The sequence below is a fragment of the Miniopterus natalensis genome, chromosome 3 (assembly GCF_054644295.1).
Source record: "Miniopterus natalensis isolate mMinNat1 chromosome 3, mMinNat1.hap1, whole genome shotgun sequence".
Classification (NCBI taxonomy): domain Eukaryota; kingdom Metazoa; phylum Chordata; class Mammalia; order Chiroptera; family Miniopteridae; genus Miniopterus; species Miniopterus natalensis.
Window position 1 is genome coordinate 6162885 of NC_142083.1, and position 14439 is coordinate 6177323.

At 40.4% G+C, this 14439-nt stretch overlaps 1 protein-coding gene across 3 annotated transcripts in view; it reads left to right on the forward strand.

The window, feature by feature from the left end:
• OXCT1 (3-oxoacid CoA-transferase 1) overlaps window positions 1–14439 on the forward strand; it is a 104741-nt gene that overhangs the window by 53197 nt on the left and 37105 nt on the right. The window contains exons 12-15 of one of the 3 annotated variants that reach the window (XR_015714240.1): window positions 5283–5355; window positions 5968–6043; window positions 11960–12013; window positions 12300–14163. Coding sequence is in view for 2 of the 3 variants with exons in the window: in XM_087815280.1 (XP_087671406.1) it covers window positions 5283–5355; window positions 5968–6043; window positions 11960–11962 (152 nt within the window). In the remaining variant the exon portion in view is untranslated. Of the gene's footprint in view, window positions 1–5282; window positions 5356–5967; window positions 6044–11959; window positions 14164–14439 lie in introns of those variants that run through there. The other 2 variants (XM_087815280.1, XM_087815279.1) reach the window with 2 other exon arrangements.

Consider the following 14439-nt stretch of genomic DNA (forward strand, 5'->3'; position numbering starts at 1 on the left):
GCTCCTCTGTGCCTGGGGCCACAGTAGCTCACCCACATCTCCCTGGGAGCAGGGGAGCACATCTGCAGCTCACCCAGGCAGCTCCTCTGTGCCTGGGACCACAATGGCTCCCGACAGTCTGCGTTCTCATGATGAAAAGGATGTGGGTGTGGACCATAGTGGCAAAAAGAAAAGATCTGGTGCACTGGGGTTCCTGTTGTAGGAGCTACTTACTGTCCACTAGTCCTCATCAGAGTCGGAGAGCATCCTTCAAAGGTTCAAGGGTGTGAAGGGAATGTCTGCCACTAAGGATGACCAGTGATATGAGCCACAGATAGAGTTACGTTGAATTGGGGACTCTAGTCTTGCCACGTCTTTGTTCCCACACTCAGATGCTTTCTCTCTTATTATTAGCTTTTTATTCAACTAGAACATAGAGTCGCATGTATTAGCAGCCTGGAGGAGGGAGACAGGTTAGACGTTCTGGCCATTGTCACTGCCCATGCCTGAGGTGCCACCGCCACTGTGTTGGGGCTGAAGATGATCCTTAGGATGGGGCTTCCCACCAGAAGCTAATTTTTATACTATTCTTTGCCTGATTATCTTTACCCTTCTTTTATGCCTCTTCACTCTGCCCCTGAAAACGTATTATTATTACCCCACATTCAAAAATAGTATGTGCCACCAGGCCGGCGTGGCTCAGCGGTTGAGCATCAACCTAGGATCCAGGAGATCGAGGTTCGATTCCCGGTCAGGGCACATGCCCGAGTTGCAGGCTCGATCCCTAGTTGGGGACGTGCAGGAGGCAGCCGATCAATGACTCTCTCATCACTGATATTTCTCTCTCTCTCTCCCTCTTCCTTCCTCTCTTTGAAATCAATAAAGACATATTTAAAAAAAAAAAAAAGTATGTGCCAATCTCAGAAGAGAAGGAATATGAGCTGAGCTTAAAGGCCAGCTGCCAAGTAGAATTGACGTTTGGCACTTAGAGTTTGGGGAAGTAAAACAACTTCTGGTTGAATAGTTGAATTAGTTAACATGAGTCAACTCTGAAAGGCCCACTATGATGAAGCAGTGACATTTTGCCACGGCTGTAATTTAATTGTGCTGTACCCTTTCGCAGCAGTTCATTGATCTGTGAAAATATTTGCTGCTTGGTTTAATTAATGTATGATGTTAGTTATTTGCAAAATGAATAACTCTATTTTCTAAATTTCAGGCTTGAGTTCATGGAACCTGCTTTCCTTGGGAAAGTAATCTTTTCAATGACATTGTTAGATGGTGGGCGTTTCTGATTGAGTTTAAAAGTAGCTCCATCCTAATGAAGCCACCAGTTTGATATTTCAGCTTCTGGAATGTCACATATAATCTCAAAGCACTTTGTAAAGCAGCAATTCAGTGCTTTTGGGAAGCCAGGCTGCAAATCAGTCTAATAATATTCATACTCTTTCATCGAAGTCCTCTTTGGGATCTATGATACTTTTGATTTTGGAGCTGTCCAAATTAGGGAGGAAATGCTTTGAGGTAGAGAATTCAGAATATTATTCGGGGGTTTCCTCAACTCGAATTTGGAAATTACCTGAGGGATCAGGCCATTGTTTGTGTTAATTTGAAAGGATTTTTTATACAAGTCCCTTGAAATGAATACAGAATCATTTTTCTGGGTAAAATCTGTGTATTAAATTTTAAAATAATAGAACTATTTCTAAGGCTCCTATTTTTCTAAATAATAATTTCATATCACTATGTAAAAATGAATCACCACCTTTACAGCACTATGTAGTTTACAGTGTATTTTTTTACATGTATGATACCTTTTGAGCCTCAAGTGAAACCTTGTTATACAGATTGGGAAACGGATCCCAGAAAAGTGAAGTGAGGTGCTCAAGGTCACATTGCCAGGGACTAGACACAAACAGTCTTGTACTCCTGGCTGAGTTTTGCAAAGGCGCCAAAGTCAGTGCATGGAACATTTCAGAGGTCAGGTGAAGGTCTGCAGTATCCCAATGTAATTAACTCATTTCTCATGTCTCATGTATGTTTTAGCTTTCATACTCATATGCACTTTACATTCTTTTCTATTGCTTAATATTTTTTTATTTTAACATATAAAGAATATATAAATTACTTACGTTTGATTAAACCTGCTTTAAAAAACCCACCCTGTAAATCTGGCTATAAATATTACTGGCCCCTGCCTTGTGCCTCTAGAGCAGTGGTTCTCAGTGGGCAAAAAGAGGGGACACTGGGGACATTTGAAAATGACTGGGGACATTTTTGATTGTCATGCTTGGGGAGTGTTATTGGTGTCCAGTGAGGAGAGGGCAGGGATACTGCATAATATCCTACAATACCCAGAGCAGCCCCTATAGTGAGTTGTCCTGTCCAAAATGTCAGTAGCACCGAGGAGGAGAAACCCTGTTCTGTAGGTGCATGTGCCACCTCTGAAGTGTCACAGGCCTATGGACTAAAGGACAAAAGCCCAGCATTTGCGAGCTATCTGATGGTGGCAGCTGACCCTCCCAGAGGGATCTTCCACTGCGCTCTACCAGGGTGCCTGAGTCCCCAGCCTGGACTCCCGGGTCCCCTCAAATCATGACTGTCGTGACTCATGCCTTCCTCCCTCCACCCTTGGGCTCTTCCCGTGCCCTTCCCCAGTCGTTTTCCTCTTTCTCCCCCATTTCCCCAACTCCTTATTGGCAATTTCCTGCTGGAATGCACCATCCCTGTCCTTCAGGTCCCAGTTCATTTCCTCTCCGCATCCTTCTGCAGCGTCTTCATGTACTTGTGTCTCCTGCTGGGCGGTCTGCTCCTGCTGCTGAGGGTGGTGGTTCTCGAGATGTGCTCCCTGGGCCCTCATCAGCAATACCACCGTCCCCCGGGCCTTGTTCGAGGTGGAAATTCTGAGGCCCTGCCACATGCCTCCAGAATGGCAGACTCTGGGAGGGCAGCTCAGCAGTTTGCATTTTCATTAGCCCTCCATGGGATTTAGTGGGTGTTGAAGTTGAGGACCACTGGTTTAGGGCATCTGTGTTTTGTTTGTAACGCTTTTCAAGGCATATAGTAGACACTTGCTTGGTGTTGAGTGAACGACATGTTAAATCATGAGCCTAGAGGACTTGTGTAACTCGATGAGACTGAGAAACTCTATTGCCCAAATATCATGAAAGGATCTAGACTTTTATACACAGAAAAAATGGGGGAGGCAGGAATCAATCAGAAATAGTCAAATAAGAAGGCCCTTTTTCTTGAAGGTGTTGGTTGTATTATTGGTTGTAGTTATTTCTTGACCCTGTTTGGACATTGTACTTGAGAAGTATGGACTCACCTTTAGGATATCTATTTGTGTTTAGATATTGGATGTTGAAAATGCTGAAAATTAACTTAGCTCCTGAAGAACGTAAATTTGTAGGATACCAGAATGTGGTAGCAGGAGCCTGACAACTCTTTTCGTGAGAGTTGTTTTCTGGGCTCTAATAAAATTGTGCTTCATAAATCACATGGGGAGAGCTGAACTCTGCAGTGATCTCAAAGTTTCCTGTAATGTGGTAAATAACACCTTCCATGTACTGTCAGCCAGTGGAGATTGCCATTCGGAAGTCATGATGATGTAACACACAGAGAACAAAGGCATTGAGATTTCATGTTTCCCTGCTTTATTGTCCTGCAGAATATTCCTCTTCGTCCCTCCTCCTACAGGATTGATGAGGAACGGAATTTGCTGGGCATGGGATTTGTGTTAGGATGAGGTTTGGTTGTGCCATGCCTGTCCTGAAACCTGGAGTCCACAGGCTCTCTCTGTAACCCACCGTAAAAGTCACGCTTGGTCCTGTGGCATTTATTCCTTGGGAGGCGACAGCAGTGTTTGGAGCAAGGGGTAATAAAAGCTAATGTTTAGGGAGTCCTTTCTCTGTGCCGGGCACTACACGAAGGACTTTACAGGCATTATCTCATCTCATCCTTCAACTCATGTGCCGTCTAAAAGCTCCTACTAACCGCACCAGAAAGTATTTTCTACAGCTTTTCAGCTTCATGGTCCTTTGAAAGATGTGAAGATGTTTCCGATGTTTGGAGTCCAGCTCCTTTGGGGGATAAATATTTCAGCGCGAGATTAATATTCTCTTTCTCCGTATTTGAGCCCAAGTGGAGAGGGACAGAGATGGAGAAGTTAGCTGTCAGGCAAGACTCGAGGAGCTGAGTACAGCTGTGCTGCACAGCTGGCCATGGCCTCACTCTGGTCCTGTTGTGTCCCGGAGGCTTTCTCTCTTCCAGTCTTGGAATCACAGTTTTCCTTCCCTTTCTTTTTCTGTTTTATTACATTGGGGTGATGCATGGGGTGTTCTCCAACAGTTGACCTACCTGTGGCAGAGTGGCCTATGAATACTATTCTGGTTGAGACCAGAAGCTTCTCCAGGCACCTGAAGCCCTGGAACAGACAGGAAATAGGTCACAGGAGGAAGGAGCTTAGATATGAGTCAGGTGACAGTATTAGTTGTATGAGGACTGGACGGCCTTGAAGACCTTTCCCAGCCTGAACTTTTTTTATGAGATCTAAGTTTTGAGAGAGGTCCTCCTGAGAGTTACCATTAAGTACGTTGGCCGTAGATGTCATTCGGATGTCATTCCTCAGATTCATTAAAGTCCTAGGATTTTAAGAGAAACAGGTGCAAGAGAGGAAAGATGAGGGGGATAAGGGCAGAGAGAGAGAGAGAGAAATTGAGATTGAGAGAGTCAGACGGTAAGGAATTAGGTGGGCCCTCTCTTTCTAGACTATTCATTGGTCTTTAGGAAACGCCTGAGGCGCATCTGCTGTGGCATTCCCCTCAGGAGTGCGCTTCTTCATGGTTATCCCACAGTCCCTCTGCGCCAGTGACCCCAGCAGCTTCGGACTGTGGCAGGGGCCTCCCAGGAACCCCTCTCCTCCTCGGGCCTCTTAGCATTTCGCAGAGGCCCGGGAGGGTGCAGGCAACGGTGGGTTGCATTGTCTGTAGAGAATTTCAAAACAGTAATAAAATGAAAAGTTGGTCTGCCTTTTTTTTTTTAATATCACCGTGCAAGGGCACACCTGAACAGTGTTAGTGACAAAAGGCTCCCCTCCACAGGGCGGACAGTTCCCACTTTGTCCCTCACGCCCCACATGGCCACTGCATTTTACCTTGGTCCCTCAGGGAGCAGAGAAGGATAGTCCTCTTGGAAATCTAATAGCTTTTTCTTTTTTTTCTTTCCTGTGCGTGTGTGTGCGCGTGTGTGCATGTGTGTGCACTTGTGTGTGTGTGTGCATGTGTGTGCGCTTGTGTGTCTAGGCAAGGAAACAGTTACTGTTCTTCCCGGAGCCTCTTACTTCTCCAGCGACGAGTCGTTCGCGATGATTAGAGGGTAGGTAATAAGGGGCCGCTCGCGGGTCGCGGGGTGGAAGGAGCTGAGTCATCGGCTGAGTGTGACGGCAGGGCTCTGAACATAGACACGTCCCCCAGCCAGAAAACCATCTTGGGCTTGCTGAGCTGCACCGAGATGTGAAATTATTCACACTGAACATTGGGAATTGGAGCCTCCAGCCTGCTGTTATTAAAAGAGCCCCCCAGATGGAATTTATATCTGTGTGCCAACTATCGTGAAATAAACATTTTTAAAAAGTTCTTGCTGAGGATCCTGACATTTCCCACAAACTCTGTGTTCGTTTTCTAGCTAGTGTTTGCCTTCAAATCCAGCCGCAGCCTCCCTCCCTGAAGGAAACAGGCTCACTGTGTACACCTGTTTTAATTTGGTTTTTGGAAGCAGTATAAGCTATAATTTTTTAAAAGAACTCTTAATGGCTGTTTCTCTACATCAGCTTGAGCTGATGTATTTGGAAGTCAGATGTTGGGTGGGGGAGAGCAAATGTATTTTGGGGAATACAGAATTGTTTATTTTTTTAATTGCTGGCAATTTCCAGCGAAGGGGACATAAAGCTGTGAAGTTTGCCTTTTAATTCCTCTTTCTCTTTCTCAGAGGACATGTGAATCTGACCATGCTGGGAGCCATGCAGGTTTCCAAGTACGGTGACCTGGCTAACTGGATGATACCTGTGAGTAGACCTTTCTCTTCTGAATTATGCTTGGGTCAGAATAATTGTATTTTTGAAACATCAAGAAAAATCTTGTCAACTGATGAACCAAAAAGACCCAGAGACATTGAAGCATGCAACATAATGACATTTCAGAGGGAAGACGGTGTGGCTGGAAGAGATTAACCAATGAGTTTATATGCATGTATATATAGCCCATGGACAGACAATAGTGTGGGGAAAGCCCGCGGAGGGGATCAATGGAAAAAGGGGACATCTCTAATACTTTCAACAATAAAGATAAATTAAAAAAAAATCTCATCAAATTGCTATGAGAATATAATATGGGGAAAAAAGGGGACATCTCTAATACTTTCAACAATAAAGATAAATTTAAAAAAAAATCTCATCAAATTGCTATGAGAATACAATATAATTATTTTAAAAATGAAGTATTTTAATGTGTTTTCTTATTTGAATCAAATTTTATCTAAGCAAACACTGAGAAATATTCAGCTTTGCCAGTTTAGTATGTAACTGGGACTAAAAATAGGCAAGATCAGAATTTGCCATAAAGAAACAGAGTGAAAGAAGATATTAAAAAATGGTGTAATTATATTCTGATAAAAGTAAGAAGTACAAATGTTTATCATAACTAAGTTTTTATAACTAGAAAGAACAGTGAACAAGCTTATGAATTTTATGTTAATTCTTTTATTTTCATATTTACAGTGAGTGATTAAAAGCCTCTCTTGATCGGTCTTGTGACCCCATAAGTAATTAATCACATTGTCTTTTATTATGGAAAACAAAACCTGTGATGCTCAAACACGCTTGTGAAATGCAAATGGTTTTCATTTACTAATGACCGAAATGAGAGGAGAAACCTATTGGAATTAGCTTTGGAGAAAGGACTGTGATGAGCTGATGTAGGAGTGTGGTTCCTTAGGCTCCGGTGGTCGCTTGCTGATACGCAAGTATGGAAACCACAGTGAGTGCAGGTTTGTGGTTCTGAGCTCCTTTTGGTTGGTAGCTCAGGTTCCTCTTGTGATGTGTAAGTTTAAGGACTCCTGTGTGTTTCTCTGTAGCACCAGCTAAAAATTTGGGTTAGTAACTGAGGTTTGTGTTCTATGATTTGAGAGATTTTTTTTGGGAAATCTCTTAGATTTTAGCGATTACAATATGTAACCAGGTTTGAGAACCAGTGTATTCAAGAATGATCATAATCCACATTTACAATGTAAGGGAAAATATGATTGACCCATTAATAGTAGGGACCCTTAGCAAATTATTGATAAATTATTGTTTTAGTTCTGTATCAGCTATGGTCATAAAAGGCTTTTGGAGGCTTCAAAGAGGTTCTCTTGAGCATCGGACAATGATTATGGACAGTTTATGGAAATACTTGTTTAGGAAATCAGAATGTATTTCCATTTTTAAATTTAGAAAAAGACCATATGGGTAGTAGAAGGAGCATAGAAAAGTATCCCCTGGGTTCTAGCCCTGACTCTACCAGTAATCAAGGTGTGACTTTGAACATATCACTTAAGTTCTTTGGGTTGAATCTTTATCTATAAACCGAGAGTCTGAGACTAGATCATTTCAGGGATCCTGTCCGGCTCTCATCTCTCCTCGCTTAGTGGTTAAAAGCAAAGGCTGGTATTGAGACCAACGTGGGTTAAAATCCTATTTTTGTCACTTGTTAACTGTGTAACTCGAAGCAGTTGCCTCTGTTTCCTCATCTATAAAATGAAAATGATATAATAGCACCTACTTTATAAGACTGTATACAGGAATAAATGATATAATGTATGCAAAGTACATATCATAGAGCTTGAACAAAGCACATGCTAAATAAGTGAGTTGTTATTTTTTGATAAATTTAGAGGAAGCATTGGGGATCCCTGGCAGAGAAGGGAATAGCATTGGTTAAATACATTTTTGCCTTCAGGGAACTTGGGCATCTTCAAAAAGTCAGTATAGGATTTGTTTATATTGTGGTTTAGCAGGCAGGAGGCTGGAGGCTCTCATAGCGACAGGACGCATATGTAGTTGTCATTTGTATAAGAGTTTACAACATGTATCACAGTTTTACATATCTTGCTGAGATTCCTGTGAATGATTAAACCATCAGTGATATTCCTTTATAATTTCCTTAATACATTCTTCCACGAATGAGTTTCCAAAGAACTGGACCTCTTCGGGTGGCAATTGGGGACTCTGGAGTTCTGAAGGAACATTGAGAAAAATTAAGCATAAAAAGTGTCCTTGTGTCTGGCTCCACTCTTTTGGTAATGGATGTTGATAGTGTCATTTCTTTTATTTTCTTTTTTCCCCCTGAAACTTTTATGAGTTTGTTTAAACCAAACTGATGATATGCCAGGAAGCAAGATCTCAAATGCTCCCTGTAGTGTCGCTTCTGACGAGCATTTCTTTTGTTCTCTTAGTAGCTGATAATTACTTCTTGGTTTCTTTATATGAGATACACAGTGTGTATATTTAATTCTTTTGGATGCAAGATAGTTTGAGAATCCAAGACCATAACCTTTAGTTTGGAAGAAATCTGATTTGAATTTCGGCTCTACCCCTTACAAATGATACAATCTGGAGTATATGTTATTGTTAGGGTTTAGTGAGGAAAAAATGCAAAGTGAACACTAAAAGCGTTCCATAAATAACGGCTATTAATTTCATCTTCAGTGCTCTATTGCTTAACGTTAAAGAGGGAATATTTACCTTAAAATACATTGATGTAACAAGACTATATTTTACAGTAACTAGTACAACTCACTTAGACTAAGTTCATGTTCAAGTACCCAAAATTAAACTCTGAGGACAGACTTCCTGCTCTGAATGGGTTATGGGTAAGGTACAGTTTAGCCTCCTTGCATAGATTCAGTGAGCAGTCTGTTTGTCCCAAAGATTTATGTTGATTTATAAAATGTAGATATATTTTTATTGCAAGATCTGGCAGTCAAGAAGCCGAAAGTTCAGCTCGATTATATCATTTTTCATTTCCTTCTATCTTCTACTGGGTTTAATAATCTTCCAGTGGTTGTAAAGCCTTGAGTCTTTTGCATTGTGGCATCCCCATTAATCACTGCGATAGCAGATGCGTGATGTTTTAAGGCACGCAAATGGTGTGGATGCCCTGTCTTCTTCTTTAATAGCTCCTTAGTATGCAGCATAGGTCCCTTGCATGCAGATTTTAAAAAATCCTGCCCTGAGCATCCGATGAGAGAAAATTTAACAAAACAGCACTTGGCTCCTTCGGGTTCCCTGATTATCATGTTGATGGTAAAACCCAGGCAAGTTAGGAAAATGTAAAAAATGTGCAGACATAGGATCTACATTCAGAGCTGCTCTGGCTTTCCTAATCCCTGTTTTTGAAAAACAGCTGCCACGGATTATTGACTCGTAAAGGGAAGCAGATGTGTGTGATCAGGTGTGGGAGCTGGTTATTGAAGGAATGCAGCTGTGGCCCACGGGACAGGGCTGCTGTCCATGAGCCACACACAGTGACGGGCGTGCTCCTTCCATGCGGGGAGAACTGAAATGAAGGATTCTTAAGGCAAAGGAGAAAGGATGTTTTGGTGTTTGTTTTTCCCTTACATTTTTTATTTCTTTGTGCATTTCTAAAAAATTTTTTATTGATTTTTAGCGAGAGAGGAAGGGAGAGGGAGAGAGAGAGAAACATTGATGTGAAAGTAAAACATTGATTGTCTGCCTCCTGCACTTCCCCCATCGGGGATTAAGTCCGCAGCTGGACCGTGCGCCCTGACTGGGAATTGAACCAGCAACCTTTCGGTGCACGGCATGATGCCCAACCCACTGAGCCACACTGGCCAGGGCCCTATGTGCATTTTAAAAGAATAAATACAAATGAATGTCATACTCATGTATGCTACATGTATGAGTGCATAAGATTGATTTGGATTCTAGATATGAAGTCTTTTTTGTCTTCTTACTTGTATAATTAAGAAGGTTTGTGTCCAAGATTCAGTCTAGGAGTTTTATTGCATCAATTATAGTCTAAATATTAAGTTTGCAGATACAGATATAGAAATATAAAGATTATGGGATAAAGATATAAACATACAGATATATATATGGTTTTAACATTATTGGTGCCTGTTCATTTGGTCCTAATTCTGATGACACTACAAACCATAGGTAAGGAAAAATGACAGGTAGAAAATACGTATTTGATGGTCTGATCCTGTTACAGTTATTCCTTGATGCTTTTGCCATATCAGTGTAATGTAGGGAAAAACTTTGGAATTAGACCTGTGCTTAAATGCTGACTCTGTCACTTACTGGTGGTGTGGCAAGTTATTTCATCTCAGTATACTCATTTGTAAAATGATAATATTTAACTCATATGCTTTTTCTGTGAATTAAATTAGTTTTTTCATTCAACAAATGTTTATTAGGCACACATTAAAGGCCATGCACTGTTCTAGCCTTTGAAGATACAGCAGTTAACAAAACATTAAATTCTCCACATTTATGAAGCTAATATTCTAGCAGGGGTCAGCAGATATGGCCCATGTGTGAAATCTGGCCCACTGTCTATTTTTGTAAATAAAGTTTTATTGGAACACAGCCACATTTACGTATTACCCATAGCTGTTTTTGTGCCACAATAGTAATTGCAACAGAGACTATATGACCTGCAAAACCTAAAATATTTACCATTCAGCTCTTTACAAAAAAGTTTGCCAACTTTTGCCATAGATCATTGATTTGAAACCTTTCTTATTTTCTAATATAAGCTTGTAATGCTTTAAATTTCTCTGTAAGCATGTATTAGTGACATCCCACCAATTTTTATATGCCGTGTTTTCATTTTCATTCTCTTAAAAAATGTTTTCTAATTTCCCTTGTGAGTTTTTTATGACCTATTTGTTTTAGAAGTATGCCATTTAATTTCCAAATATTTGGTGGTTTTTCTACAAAACTCTGTGTTAATTTTTAGTTTAATTCTCTTGAGGTTGGAGGGCATACTTTATATGGTTTTCATTCTTTTAAATTTGAGATTTATTTATGTATTGTAATATAGCCTATCTTAGTGACTGTTTCATCTGCACTGTAAGGAATGTGTATTCCATTCTTGTTGGGTGGGAGTGGTCTGTAACTGTTAATCTGGTCAAGTAGGTAGATTGTGTTGTTCATGTCTACTTTGTCCTATGAATTGCTAAAAGAGGAGTATTGAAATCTTCAGCTATAGTTGTGCATTTGTCTATTTCTCCTTCCAGTTGTATCACTTTTTGCTTCATGTATTTTTGAGCTACATTACTAGTTTCATTAGTACACATTTAAGATGGTTATGTCCTCTTAACAAATTGATCTCTTTTTCATTATATCCCTCTTTATCTCTGGTTCTTTCTTTTTTAAGAGAAATTTTATTTAGAAAGTCAGAGGTGGAAGAAGTGAGCTGTAGAATAAATTGGCTCAGGAAACTAGTTACAGAGGCAAAAGAAGGACCCTTGGAGCTTAGGAGAAATAGAGAAGCAAGGAAATCATGCCTGGGGGAAGGGGATTAGGAAAGGCATGGGCATATTGCATAGACAGGGCCACAAATATTTCTTATTCTGAGTATATTATCTGATATTAATATAGTCACCCTGCATGGTATACCGTTTTCTATTATTCCATCTGCAGCCTATCCACATCTTTATATTTAAGTCAGTTTTTGTAATTAACATATTTTATCCAGTTTTATAATCTCTGACCTTTAATTGCTGGCTTAGGCCATTTACATTTAATGTAATTATCAACATGGTTGGGGCTAATTCTATCAGCATATGATTTTTTTCTCCCAGTTGCCCGTCTGTTCTTTTTCTTTCATTCTTTCTCAACATTATTTTGGATCAGTTAACTTTTTTATGATTCCATTTTATCCTCACTGTTAACTTCTTTTCTTATTTTTTTTAGTGATTCCTCCAGGGTTTACAGTACACAGGTTTTATTTATTACAGTCTACTTCAAGTAAGATTATATCACTTTACATATAATGTAAGAAACATACAAGTGTAAACTTCTGTTCCCTGTTCTTATCCTATTTGCTATTATTGGTCATACGTTTTATTTTGCATGTTATAAACCCCATGATGCTTCATTATTTTTGTTCTATACAGTCAATTCTCTTTTAAAGATATTAAGAATGGGAAAAATTATATATTTTTATTATATACTAGAATATATATATAGTATGTTTTGTATAGTTTCCCAACAAATTTGCTCTTTCCTGTGCTTCTCCTTTACATCCATCCAGATTGCCATCTGATGCGATTTTCCTTCTGCTTGGAGGACATCCTTTGATGTTTCTTGTAGTGCAAGTCCATAGATGTCACTCAGGTTTGATTCTTTCAGTCTTTTCCTTTAAACTTTGTTAAGGTTAGCTGAGGGCAACCTTTAGTTTCAAACTAATTAGCCCCACTACTAAGATGATTTACTTCTGAGGCCTCTCCCCTCGGACTAGTAGGAATGTGAGTTGTTCTTAGACCTGTGTGCGTTCTAGATATTTTTTTAAATTGAATTTATTGGGGGTGACATTGGTTAATAAAATTATATCAGTTTCAGGTATACAATTCTTTAACACATCATCTGTATAGCGTATTGTGTTTACCACCCCAAGTTGAGTCTCCTTCCATCACCATTTATCCCTCCATTACCCTCTTCCACCTCCCTTCAGCCCCCTTTCCCTGTGCCAGTCACCATACTGTTATCTTTGTCCATGTGAGGTTTGGATATTTTTTGCGTAGTACTTCATACTGGTTCTTTTCCAGGCCTTGGATAATTTCATAGTCACACATCAGTACTCTGCCAAAGTCTTGAGGTGAACCCTTTGCAAATCTTCTGAGTGGTCGCTCCCCCAACCCCTTTCTCTGTAGCACTCTCCTTTCTGATATTTTGCTTTTATTTTGCTGAACCCAACAGGACTGCTGGGTTCCACCTGGGTCCCCTTCCTGCACTCAGCCTGCAGACTCTATAGGAAGTAGGCTGGGGCAATTGTAGGCCCACCTTATTGGCTTTCCTTCTCTCAGAGATCACAGTCCTGTACTGCCTGTTGGGCAGTGTCTGAAAGCTACTTTTTCTTATGTTTTGTCTGATTTTCTAATCGTTTAATACCATTAATAATATTTTTGAACTTATGTCATTATATATTTCTTGGATGATGTTTTTAGTGCATAAATCCCTAGAAGTAGACTATCTTGGTCAGTTTTTTAGGGTTTTTTGATACATACTGAATTACTATCCAGAAAAATTATCTAAATTCACACACTGTTTCTGCTCTACTACCAACACTAGTATCAGCTTTCTTTCTGTTTTATCAGAGCAGGCTCTTGAATAGTGTTGTTTTGTTATAATGTTAATGAGATGCTTTAGGAACTTAACTTTTGTTTATATCAATTATCTTATGGTAAAATTGGTTTCATTGTATGTTATTTTGATTAAAATCGCAAAACTGACAATACTAAGCGAAGATTTACTGAATTCTATTCTACTGTTTAGCATTTCTTGAAAAACTCCCATCTGGGCTGTTGAAAGAGCAGGCAGGCAGTGCCTTCCTTGTGGAGGGATGCTTAATCTTCTCTTTTGATCTGGAGACACTTCCTTTTGGCTCTTAGCTGTTATTATCTCTTATCAAACACCATCAGAGGTCACTAAAAGATAGCATCGGTGGTGACTTTTCTTTGCGTTAGTGGATGTGTCTTAGGAGACCAGCTGTAACAAGTGTGTGTGATTGTGTTTTCCGGATCCAACATGTTGAACAAGCTCCACATGTGGGATGAAATAAAAAACATCTGTTTTTATCTCGCATGGAGCCTTTCACTTTATGCAGTTAGGGAAGCTTTCCCTCTGTGGGCGTTTCAGCCTATTGTTAGATAATTAACATCACTGGGTCACTTTAATACACACACTCGGTCCAAGGTAGTGAACATGCTTTAATACGCGTGCAGAGCAATGCTTCTCCTCTCTCTTACACTCCCCAGCTACGGTCAGGGCAGCCGCCCGCATTAGCGTTAGAGAAAGGCTGTGTGGACTTCTTTCACTCTTCCTCAGTCACTGCCTCCCCCAGCTCACTGTGTAGCACCCACCAGGGACAGAATTTAGGAGAATGGGAGGCGAGGAAAGAGGGCAGGAAAGTTCCTGCGTGGCTGGTGACTGGTCATGGCTCTGTGCTCCCTGGTCTTTGAGGTGATGCTGGTGAAGCTGGGGGTTTGAAAGGTACTGGGTTGACCATGTGCATGTTCTTCTGCATTTTATTATTTTTTTAAAATCCATAAATAATGTTTTATTGCGACACAGCCATTTCCATCATTTTCATAATTGAGTAGTTACCCCATAGACCTCATGGCTCACATGGCTACAACTTGTACTATCTGGCCCTTCGCACAGAATTTTGCTGA